At 39.0% G+C, this 13088-nt stretch overlaps 1 protein-coding gene across 3 annotated transcripts in view; it reads left to right on the top strand.

The window, feature by feature from the left end:
• Positions 1 to 13088, top strand: part of UHRF2 (ubiquitin like with PHD and ring finger domains 2) — a 94738-nt gene that overhangs the window by 15821 nt on the left and 65829 nt on the right. For all 3 annotated transcript variants that reach the window (XM_060237376.1, XM_060237375.1, XM_060237377.1), the window contains one exon: positions 8309 to 8551. In XM_060237376.1, coding sequence (XP_060093359.1) covers positions 8309 to 8551 — 243 coding nt within the window. The remainder of the gene's footprint in view (positions 1 to 8308; positions 8552 to 13088) is intronic.

Raw genomic sequence — 13088 nt, 5'->3', positions numbered from 1 at the left:
ATAGAGTTGGAAGGAATCCTCAGGAGTCCCCAGTAAATCAGTTGCTTTCACTGCTAGGAATCAATTTTTTTGTTTGTGTTTTGAGTAAAAAATATTATTATTTATTTGATTTTTAGCTCGTCCTTCCTGTAGAACAGGCTGAGGGCGGGTTAAAACATAAAAATGGTCCATAGTAAAAACAGTAAAAAACCAATTTAAAATATAAAATCTAAGATTACAAAGATTAAGATGACAGATTCTGCCTCACAGATGTGACCTATTGTCCAAGTCCAGCAGATCTTGTAGCACTGGGATGGAATGAGGGCAGGAGGCCGGTAACAAGTGATGCCCACTGCCTCAGCTGAAAGCCTGGTGAAAGAGCTCTGTTTTACAGGCCCTGCGGAATTGAAGCAGATTCTGCAGGGCCCGGATCTCCAGGAGTTTATCTGTGTCTTTTATAAAGTTTGTATCTCTGGTACCTGGTATTACATTTTATGCCACATGTAGCCCAGCCCAACAAAATGACATGTCAGATCCAGCCCTTGTAACTAATAAGTTTGACACTTCTGCATTCTTACATAAAAATCTTTGTGCAATGTATTCTAAGTAAATCTTTGTAGTCCTTGTCATTCCAAAAGAGAGAAGATTTCATTGGAGTTCTGTCAGTGTTCCCCTAAATGTCTGTTTTTTCCACTGTAGGGAAAAATAATAAATTTGGGGAGACAACTTTTTTTCTGAATGCTTCCAGGTTTTCACATCTCTGCATGAAGTGGAAGAAGAGATTGCATCTGCTTCTACAAATGTTTTGTGCTGTAGGATCTAACCCTAAGACAGCGAACTTCAGAGATATCTTAGCCTAGCTTCATTGTCCAACAGCTTGTGCATTACAGAAATGTGCACATTATTTAGCCAGTACGTTATTAGTAAAGTTGAACAGCGTGATTTAGTTGTCAGCTCTTGGTCATTCACTAATTTGATGAAATTGTTCCCTTGCATTTAGGAGCAGAGGAGAAAATTATAAGTGGAAAAAAGGATAAAAAGGAAAGAATTATAAACAATGAATGTAAGAATGAAGTATCTCTGCCCAGGATTGCACAGTAGAGCTGAGTTGAGGAAAGCAAGAGAAGAGTGTGTGTATCTGCATGTATTGTGCATTCCTGCTCATCTGTAAGATGGGGGTCTAATTTTTACTTTGGACTTGAACAGTTGCCTTTGAACAAGATGTATATTCTGTTGATATGTGACATATTGAAATGATGCCATTTAGAGCAGGGGTCCTCAATCTTCTGGCACAGTAGAGTGCCCAATACCTAAAGAGGGTCACATCTTAAATAAAAATGTAACAGAATTATTAACCTATTTAGATAAAAACTAAACGTTTAGAAGTCAATGCAGAAATGTTAACTTTAATGCAATCCATTTTGGAACAATTTTTTACTGTGGAATCCTTTATCTAGTTGCACATGCTTACCTAGTCATTATGATTTTTGTGGCTGTTTTCTGTTAGCCAAAGCATTAATGTCCAAGTCAAGGATTGTGACAGGTACCCTTAACTTGTCATATAAACGTAAGCCTTGACCTGCACTTGGATTTCACAATTTTCATCTTGGAATAAATTTGTTTAGAGATGTATGTAATTCTAAAAACTGTGAACGTGCCCTGCAGCACGTTTGTTTTATTGTATTTTATTTTCGATTGTAGTTTTTAATTGTTTTAACTTTTGTTGTTATCTGCCCTGAGCCCGCTCATGGGAAAAGGCAGAATACAAATTAACGAAAATAAATAAAATAAAATAAATTATTTTGGTTGATAAATATATCAGGCAGACCAAAATAGAAATCTAACATGCTATTTTCAGTGTAAATGTTTCTGAGATTATCACTAGGTTTCAAATGAGTTAGTTCCATCTGAAAAAAAGTTACTTCCATCTCCTGGTGCTACTTAAAATGGATTCTGGAACATTCTTATTTCCTTTCCATGCTTATGGCAATCAGTATATGTGTTCTGGAATTCCACTTGCAAATAGGCTCAGTGCTTTGATGTGTCTTTCAACACTGAGTTGTAAATTCGTGTCCTTCTCCAATTTTACTCCTTCACAGCATCAGAAGTTTGAAAAGTTACCTTCTTTAACTTGCTTCAGAAAAATATTTAGGCCTTCTGCAAAAGCTTTCAGTTCAGAATACATGTCACACACAAGCTTGCGTTTTCCTTGCAACCTTAGATTCACTGTGTTCAGATGCTGTATGAAATCAGTAAAGAAAGCCATATCAAATACCCATCTAGAGTCAGAAAGTACTTCTTGATCTTTTCCTTTCTCCTTGAAAAAGACATCAGCTTCATTATGAAGACTGGAAAAACTTTTGAGGACTTTACCTCTGCATGGTACAATACATCTCCCATGTTCTGCTCCTATCTCTGAGAGAAAATTTTGAAACTGATGATGAGTAAGACCATGATATAATCAGTGCTGGATACAACAATATGCATCACAATTGCCCACTGAAGGATATTACTGTACAAGGCTTGCTGATGGAAGATGCAGTGAAATTGCATGGGAAGTGTACCATTTAATTTCAATCTTTACATATTTTTTCCATTACTTAACCATTACTTTTTCCATTACTTGAACCTCTTTAATAAATACCTTTTGATTATACTGGTGTTCTGTACTTCAGAGGTTGCAATCTAAATTCATTGTCTTAGACCAGGGGTGGCCAACGGTAGCTCTCCAGATGTTTTTTGCCTACAACTCCCATCAGCTCCAGCCATTGGCCATGCTGGCTGGGGCGGATGCTGGCTGGGATTGATGTAGGCAAAAAACATCGGGAGAGCTACCATTGGCCACCCCTGTCTTAGACCAAACCGTCCACCTACTGGTAATTTCTTAATAGAAACTCAGTTTGAAAGTGTCCTACTTTGCAGGTTTTCATTCTGGTTCAATCCCAGAAAGATCAGTAGCTTGCCCGGTGGCTTCTAATTGTAGGGATGGTCTAACAGGATCATGGTAGGTTTGTTATGTAATTTTGAGCTCTGCCCTTCACATTAAGGATCCTCTGGATTGGGAATGCTTGATAACCACTGCCTCCCTATCTACTACAGTTTTAAGGAGTAGGCTAGGAAGAATTTTTTAAAAAGAAAAATGGATTATGAATCTGACCTACTAGATGGTAGAACTCTAGTCCTAAGTACATTGAATATTATGAGATGTATTTCTTAATAAATACACAGCCTGGAGGTTTAAATCTATACTTGCTAATACTTTAAAAATTGGGGCCCTCCAATAAAGGGCAGGGAGAGAGAAAGAGGAAATGAAAGGGCAACCTCCCACCTAGAGTTCAGGATATGCCATTGTTAGCTTCAAATTATATGCAGGGTGTACATACACATCACTTCCTGCCAGCCAGGCTTCAATCATGAGAGGAGAACTTGGCCAGAGGAAGAGGTGGGAGGAGGAATCCTATAAGCTTTCTCGCTAAGAGAGTACTCCTTCCCTTTCTATCCAAGGGTCCACTCACCAGCTCCTGCAATAACAAATACATGAGAAGACTAGCTGGAGTGAGTGGGCAAGGAGAGTCGGAAGCAATGAAGGCAAGAAAACAGAACAACCAGCTCTTGATGAAGAAAGAAGAATGCTTTTGCCTGCAGCAGCAATCTCACCAGTAACCTTGGAAGCCAACTGGGGGAACCTTGATGGGAGGAGCCTCTAGAGATATTCAGGATTCAGAACACTTTATATCTTTTTTTAATGTCTGTTTTACTGTCCTTTCCTCACCATTTTTGCAAAAGCAATTCACACAGTGCTTTATCTTCCTTACGCACATATGTAGCCTTCACATGGTAATGTATGAAAGGGGGAGTGAGAACGTATGGGTACCTGAGCTTTGTTAGCCAGCAAGGCACCCAGGATGGCTAAAATGCTAGCTAGTATGGAGGATAAGACCAAGAGGGGCTGACAGAAGAAACCATGGAGATCAGAAGAAACAATATTGCTATTAAGTTTTTTGCAAGAAAGGTACAGGAAGAAGGGTGGTAGATGTCTCTTGAGGCAGGAAGAACAGTGTAGGTCTGAGGAAAAATGCCTTGAGGGTGATAGCAGCAAACAGGCAGGTTGGAGGGCCGTACAGAAAGTTCATGGGGGAGCATGCAGCCTCTGGGCTGCAGGTTGGAGATCCCTGGTTTAGAGAAACTGACCTATATTTGTTAAATATATTGATCGCTGTTAAGTTAAACTGAGGTTGTCTTCCCCTGTCTAGGTTGAACACTCTTATCCTGAGCTTTATCAAAAGCAAGTGTCAGTGAGTTCAATGGGATGTTTCTCCAGTAGTGTGAATGGGATTATGTTATTGCTGTATTCTACAGAGGTGCTGTTGATAATACTGCAGTGTGTATTTTATGGTTGCCAGATCCAACTCAGGAAATGTCTGGGGGTGGAGCCAGGAACAAGGTTGTGACAAGCACGACTGAACTCCAAAGAGAGTTCTGGCCATCATAATTAAAGGGACCATACACCTTTTAATGGAGGATAGGGGCAACTTCTTTTGGTCCAATCTTTTAGAAACTTGGAGGGGGTGTTTTGGGGAGAAGCACCAGATGCTATACTGAAAATTTGATGCCTCTACTTCAAAAACAGTCCCCCTCAAGCCCCAGATAGCCACAGATTGATTCTCCATTATACCCTATGGGAACAAATCTCCACAGGGAATAATGGAGTGCCCAGCAGTCATTTCCCTCCCCCCCTCTGCTTTCTGATATTCCTGATGTGGGAGGGGGCCGCCAAATGAAGGGATTCCCTGCCCCCTGTGGAGGATTGGCAACCCTAGACTTCACTGCTATAATGTTTAAATTTCCTTTTCATGATCATAGCCAGGATCCTCAAAACATAACTGCAGTACACTCCAAAGCAGGAGTTACTGGTTTCTAAAGCCATTGACCTGTGTGTTAGAGGACTATAACTGTTTAGGATTGCACTGTTAGTTCTATGCTCAAAGAAGGCTTGGACTTCTTTTAAAAAAAACACTGTGACATCTGACACACAACTTTTAAAACGGGGGACTTTCAAAAGCAATTTATAATGTGTGACATGACTTCATTTTTCAAATAAAAGATGTCCCATTGGATTCTTTGGATCCTGGTCTGCCTTCATGCAGAGATAGAAAGAGTTCTGGCTGTACATTTAAGAACGTAAGAGAAGCCATGTTGGATCAGACCAATGGCCCATCCAGTTCAACACTCTGTGTCACAAGTGCCATCAGGAGGTCCACCAGTGGGGCTAGGACACTAGAAGCCCTCCCACTGTGCCTCCCCCAAACTCCAAGAATACAGAGCATCACTTCCCCAGACAGAGAGTTCCAACAATACGCTGTGGCTAACCTCTGCTCCATATGCTTATCCATCCTCCTCTTGAAGCTGTCTATACTTGTAGCTGCCACCACCTCCTGTGGCAGTGAATTCCATGTGTTAATCATCCTTTGGGTGAAGAAGTATTTCCTTTATCAGTTCTTTTTTTTCTGGTTAAAACAATTTTATTGATAACATATGGTAACAAATCTATTTCTTACATCTTAATAACTTCTTTTATCTACCCCATATATTACTTTCTACCCACCCCTCCCCCCGTTACTTGATCCCCGCCAGTGTTATTTACTTAAAATACTAATATTTAAAGGTACCCTTAACTATTAAAGCAAAAACTTATATTCTTCTTTCTAAAAGTTCACCCTTTGGGTGAAGAAGTACTTCCTTTATCAGTTCTAACCCGACTGCTCAGCAATTTCATTGAATGTCCACGAGTTCTCATATTGTGAGAAAGGGAGAAAAGTACTTCTTTCTCTACCTTCTCTATCCCTTGCATAATCTTGTAAACTTCTATCATGTCACCCCTCAGCCGACGTTTCTCCAAGCTAAAGAGCCCCAAGCATTTTAACCTTTCTTCATAGGAAAAGTATTCCAACTCTCTAATAATTCTAGTTTTTTATTCTTTACATTTGTTATGTTAAACTAAGTGTGTTCAGAAAATCAGTATTTTGTTTGAGGAAAGATCTCTGCTGTTATCAAGATCTGAAGTTTTACTACCACAGAATCAGAAGACTACTGAGAATGGAAATTAATAGTTAAACGTGTCAAGAATACAAAATAAAATAGCTCAAGAGTACAAAATAAAGGCTTAGTGTAATAAGCATAAGGTTTCAGACCTGAAGACTGCATTATATTCCTATTTTTGTTTCAAAATTAGAGCACCTAAGTGACCCAAAGCATGATGAAACTAATAAACAACAGCCCTGCTAGTTAACCCCAGAGATATTTTTAGCTTATGTCTGTCTAATTCTAAAGGCACAAACTATAAACTTTTATAAGACAATATCTATGGCCAATCAATTCCAGGCAAAAGATATAACAGGTGACAGTGTGGAAACCTGCTCAATAAAATCAATATATATTTAGCTGTTATAGATGAATACAAATAATTAAATACAAAGTGGGCTAAAGGTTCAGTTACAGCTCTACCACAAGGGCAGAGTCTGTGGTTATGGCTTCCCAGCAACCTGATAAGTCTGTAAGTGGTAAACATTTACTCTAGCGGAGAAAAAAGTTGATGGAAAGTTGGGACTGTTAGAAAAGTAAAATAACTTGGAAAAACAGGAGGAGGATCTGAAAAGCACCCCCAAGGTGGGGAACAAGTCTCCTAGCATCTAAGGTAATAACCACCTGATCTGCCTTGCATTAAGTCCCACAGGGCCCTAGTGTCATGTGGTGGAGAGTTCCATCAAGTTGGAGCCAAGGCCAAGAAAGCCATGGCTCTGGTTGAAGACAACCTTTAGGTCAGAAAACACCAGCAGATTGTTTCCAGCAGAGCTTTGGGGGGACATACCAGAGGAGGTGGTCTCGAACATACACCAGACTGCTCAAGGCCTTGAAGGTCATTACTACAACCTTGAACCTGACTTTATACTCCACTGGGAGCCAGTGCAGTCAGCACAGTACAGGTTGTGAATATGTGCTGTCCTTGGAACTCCAGCCAGGACTTGTGCTGGATCAGTTGGAGTTTCCAGGTCAGCTTAGAGCAAATTACAGTAGTCTAACCTGGAGGTGACTGTTACATGGATAACTATGGCTAGGTCAGGGCATGACAGGAAAAGATCTAGTTGCCGTGCTTGGTGTAGATGAAAAAATGCCAGCCTGGCAACATTCGTGACCTGGTTTCCATCAATAAAAAGATACACAAGTCTACGTCCAGATTCCTGATGGGTTGCACCTCTATCAATGATGCCCTTTTAAGAACTGGAAGCTTGTGACCTATCCCTGAAGCCCCCCCCCCTCCCACCAGACACAGAATCTCCATCTATGTAGGGTTCCATCTCAGCCACCTCTTTTTTAAACCACCCCACCCCACCACAGCCTCCATCCCTGCAACCAGATTTTGTGGGCTGCTATCTGGGTGGGCGTCCATTAACATGTATACCTGGGTGTCATCCAAATTGTTATGCTATTTTCCATGTGTTCGGAAATGGAGTAAGGGTACTTACAATATAAAACTCCTTGATCTCAAGGGATTTAGAAGGGTATAACTCTGTTTGGAATTGTACTATTTGCATATCCATTGATGCAATTCCAAAGTGTTAAATCTTTGGAAAAGGGGCAGCAGTTTCTGCTAATCCCTCCCCCCCAACGTAGATCATGACTTTGCCTTTTGGTGGTTTTTCCTGATTATCCGCTGACTGCTAGGAGTAAAATTTCAGAGGGCTCAGCATGAGATGGAGCAAGTCCTACTCCTGTCCATGTTATTTGGATGCCCCCCCCAGGATCATTTTGCACAGAAAAGGTTTTAACTTTTTTATCACCCCAGAGTCGGAAACAACTGGAACTTACACAGGGGACTACCTTTATCTTTTTTAGTTGTGGTTTTAAGTTAGTAAATGCTGTGGTTTGCTTAGTTGCATTTTTCTATATCATTAATTTACCTCTGTATCCAAAAGTAAATTGTAACCTTGGGCACAAGGCATCTTGTGTTAATGGAAGGATTGCTTTACACCTCACATTGTGCAAGAAAAGTGGAACTAAATCTAAAGTTGTGCTTCTACTTGTATAATGGTGTGTACAAACTTTTTCACATGCACATGAGAGCTGTTACAGTACCTGTTATGGTGCTGCATGAGTTCTTTCACAAATGCTTGGAGAAAAGCAGTAACAACTATTTTTCTTGCCTTATGTTTGTTTTCCACCTTTGCGTGGAAAAACATTAGCAGTATACAGTGATATAGTGATGCAATGCTTTCTATTTGTAAAACAAAGATTTCTGAAATAACTTTTACTCTTTTTGCGTTTTGGACAGCTTGAAGATGGACATACTTTATTTGATTATAATGTTGGACTGAATGATATAGTTCAGCTTTTGATACGTTCAGAGTCTGACGCTCGAACTACTCCATTATCTAATAAAGCTGGGAAGGCTGTTCCCTATGCAGTTGCCAACTGTAAGAACAAAGTCAAGCAAGGAGCAAACAGTGGATCATCCAATGAGCCTTCTACATCAGCCCGCACGTTTCTTATTGATCCTGGGATTGGACGATATAAGGTAAACTTTTTTTTTAAATCTTGGGCTGTACCTGCAGGCTCTTCACTGTTCAGGCACAGTTTATTCATGTGACCAATGTGAGGAGGTTGACTCTTTAAAAAACACCACCACCACCCTGAGATTTATACATTAAGGGCATGGCTAAAGTGAAAGTTCTGTGCCATAGAGAAAATATACTATATAAGGGCTTTAGGCTTTACTTGCAAGTTAAAGTGATTGGGTGAAATCAGTAAGAGGTCATCTTTCTTTCTCTACATCTTGTGATGTCATCTAAGAGTGCTACAGACTGTGTTGATTCCTAGCCTTGGTTATGCAGTCAATAGCAGAGTGTGGGATGGTGATTTACCCTATTCTTTCTGTAGCACAAGATTCTTCTGCAACAACGTGCAGATAATTTATTATTCTGGCACAATACCATTATCTGCATTTAGGACTAGTCAGGGTAGCCTGAAGTGATATTATGAACCTGATTTTATATTCTGGATTAAGAGAGATCTCTGGTGATTTAGCCCTAGTGTTGGTTAATATTGCTTTCAATACACTGGGAGAAATTCATTTTTTGGCAGAGAGCATACAAAAATTCCGGCCCACTCTCAGTTCTATAACCAAGTTGCTGATGTAGCTGCACTTGTTGCAGCCAACCAAACATCTCAGTGAATAGTGTTGGTTAATATTAATAGAAACAATATTGACACCTGAAGTGTTCAGTATTCATGGGAAGATCATCATTCAGGAGACAGCTGTAGATTCAGAAATTCAAATGCAGATTCTTAGTTTCAAAAGTTAATTCTAGTGTACTGATTATTTTCCTCAAAAAAAAGAAAAGAAAGGAAAAAGAGCAGACATCCACTGACATAAATGTCTGGTAACAGAGAAGACACAACACTGCACTACAAATTACCCCACATCAAAGAAAAGGATGCTGTTGGTTACCTCCATATTTGAGAGGAGACAGATGGACAATAACAACAAGATGTCAGTCAATTAGTCTTAGCACTTAACAATTAAGAAATAACAATTTTGACATATTTATTTGCTACACTGTTTTCCCTGGAATATAATCCAAGCAATGGTGACCTTATAAAACTTAGTTTGCATCTGTTAAAACCTGTTTGAATCTCTTAAAACATCTTATGTTTTATGCTAAGAAGAAGACTGCAGATTTATACCCCACCCTTCTCTTTGAATCAGAGACTCAGAGTGACTTACAATCTCCTATATCTTCTCCCCCCACAACAGACACCCTGTGAGGTGGTTGGGGCTGAGAGGGCTCTCACAACAGCTGACCTTTCAAGGACAACCTCTGCCAGAGCTATGTCTAATCCAAGGCCATTCCAGCAGCTGTAAGTGGAGGAGTGAGGAATCAAACCCTGTTATCCCAGATAAGAGTCCGCACACTTAACCACTACACCAAACTGGTTTATATATATGGACTGGTGAACTAAACAGTTCAATAAGGGAATATCACCAAATTCACAGTTTGCCATGCTTTAATACACACGAAAACTCATACCCTGAATAAAACTTTGTTGGTCTTAAAGGTGCCGCTGGACTTTGTTCTATAAACGTCTTAAGAAAACATTTTAAAAACCTATTGGAAGACATAGATATGGCTCCAGAGCAGTTAGCTCTGGATATGTAATACATATTTTAAACTGTATGAACTGTTGAAACGTTCTAATGATTTTATTGTACCATGATTTTAATATTATGCTCCTTTAACTGTTGTTAGCTGCCCTGAGCCCATTAGGGGAGGGCGAGATGTAAATATAATAAAATAAATAAATAAATAAGTCTGTTGCTACAAAATAGTAAATAGTTCAGTAGCATATTTAAGACTAATGAATTTTATTGTAGCATAAGCTTTTGAGAAACACAGCTCTCTTTGTCAGATGCTGTGATGTTTAAATTCCAGATTTTATTCAATTATGGGAGGTAATTAGAAGTGCCTGGTGATCATTTATTAACAGTTATTGAGTAAGAACTTCCCTTGTGCTTGTGATGTTTTCTTTTGTAAATTTTATATTGCTGTATTACTAGCTATTTTATTAATTGACTGATTTATTATAATCAATGAGAGTTTTACGAGGCAGATATCTGTTATGAAAAATGGATAGTAGTCATTGGAAACTATATGCTTAGTTTGTGTTCCTATTTTGTCCATTGTTAACATTTTCCTGTTGAACACTATTATGGTAGAAAACACAATTCTGCTTTGGGCTTAAAAGACACAGACTGTAAGACTGTTTACTTCCTTTTCCTGATACTATGCTACTATAAAGAATGAGGACTACTATAGAAGCTGTTTATAAAGGAATATATTTTCTTCTATATTATGAGGCCAAATTATTCTTTCTACTAGGCTATATTATTTTCCCTTGCTTTAAGAGACATGCCAATCCAGATTTCTTGCATTATCTTACTGACTGTACTCCAAACAAGCCTGTGCTCTGGTTTGATTTGGCTGAAAATATAGAAGCTTTTTCACACGCCTCATTTAATATTCAGTTACCATAGAAATTTGCTGATACTGAAGTACATACTGCTGCAGCTGGAATTCAGGCATTGTTAATGGTTCAGTTCTTAGAAGCCTATTGCCAGGGCTTAGGAGTTCGGTATAATAACTCAACTGAAGTCATAACTCTTGGTCTACTTATACTAGAACAGACCCGTTTACTACTTTAATTTGAGATGTTCTATCTAACTCATTGTGATCCAATGAGTAGGTTAGGGGACAGACCTAGCTGTTGCAAACCCTCTCTCTTGCTTACAGTTCTGTCCATTCCTCTCTCCTCAGAGTTAGAACAGGAAGACCCGTTAGTATAAATACAGTGTAACTGTATGCAACCAAATATTTGTCAGGATCTCAAACTGGTAAGATCCGAGAATTTTTGCCCCCAAACAAATATAATAATTAGGATTGAGTTGTGTGTGTGTTTAGTTTAAGTTTAATTATCAGCATAGTCCTGCAGAGACATCTACAAATTACTGGTCCACTAAACCTAGCTTGTTTTCCTGCAAGTATCTGTGGAAGTTACCCATGATTCAGGAGAGGAAGAAACTCTGCCTTTGTTCTACTGCTTCATGGTTGCCTGGTAGAAATTCTTATTCATTATATATTATTCGACAAATGGCAATTTCCAAGTCTCTCCCTGAGGAGCAAATCGTATACTGCGTACCCAAAGATTTTATTAATTATTTCATCTAAATACAGAACTACAGAATTCCAGCTTGAACAGTTCCTGCTGTGGCAGGCTGACTTCAGTTTTTTGTAGACTCCAGTGTGTTATCTTCCTGCTTCCATTTCCCACAGTAGCTCCCACCCCCTGAGTTTTGTTTCTGAATTGTGTTTAGTGGATCTTCAGAAACTACACAGAGGACAAGGTTTGACCTCTTGCTTCTGCAAACAGAAATGCCATTCTCTGGAAGAACTATTTAGTTAGATACAGGCCCATGATGGAAAGTTACATGGAACAGAGCTTTCCCCTTTCTCTTTTCCTTTTCCAGGCTTCTGCGCTCCCTGTAAAGCTGCTTCTGTTGGTTTGAGGACCATTAGGAACATGGGTGCAGCATCAGTAAGCGCTGCATCCTGAGGAGAAATCAGCAGAAATCATCTCCTCCCCTCTTGATCTTCTGCAAATGGAGTAAGTGCTTGTGCACGGGGAGGGGATGATTTCTGCTGATTTTTCCCTTCTTATCTCTGTCACTGCACCACATCCAACTCTGTTCCTGAGACCTCCTGAACTTATGGAGCTGTTTTGCTGGGAGCTGTGCAGGAAATGGAAAGATCCATTAATTGTTTTATTTCCATTAATGGTTCATAGAATCCAGCCTGGTGTCATTAATTGGTATGAAACCAATTCTATATTTTAATGCTCAGGACAGAAAGAATGACCATATTGTGTTTCTGTTAGGACTGCTTTTTAAAATAAAATGCCTGTGCCAATTCAAATTTCAAATAAGATATTATTGTTTATAATTAGAAGGTATTAAGTAAGACCACATATGTAATCAGCTTTGAGCAATTTTATAACTCAGTGCTGCAGTTGTAAACTTGTGGATGCTGTTGAAATAAGTAATTCACTGCCAAGTAATTCACTTAGGGTAATTTTTATTAAGAGTGTGTTATATTTTAATAGAAGTACTGAATGTAGAAACAACCTAGCTGCAGTCAGCTAGATGATTTTGGGGGAAAAATTTCCAGAGTATCTACTTGGTATGAAGTTACGCTTGCTATGTAATAGTACAAAAATGTTGGTGTTATTAATTAGTTTGGCCTGTGAAACGCAAAGATTCATGAAATAACAGTGTTCAGTTTTGTATTTTGTTTTCAAACCCATTGTCCTTTTAAAAAGTATACAATTTAATTAGGACAATCTGAGAAATTTTTCCAGACAACATAAAATTCTGTTTTAAACTCAGGGGTGTGCTAGTGCTAGCCCCAATGTAGCTCTGCAGTTGTTGTTTTTTTAAGTTTTTACAACTTTCAAAGAAGTATTTTTTTTCTCAATAGTAAAAAAAGTTCACATTGCTCATG

The sequence above is a fragment of the Heteronotia binoei genome, chromosome 4, assembly GCF_032191835.1.
Source record: "Heteronotia binoei isolate CCM8104 ecotype False Entrance Well chromosome 4, APGP_CSIRO_Hbin_v1, whole genome shotgun sequence".
Lineage (NCBI taxonomy): Eukaryota > Metazoa > Chordata > Lepidosauria > Squamata > Gekkonidae > Heteronotia > Heteronotia binoei.
Note: the sequence above shows the minus strand (reverse complement) of the source record. Positions and strands in the feature narration are given on the sequence as shown.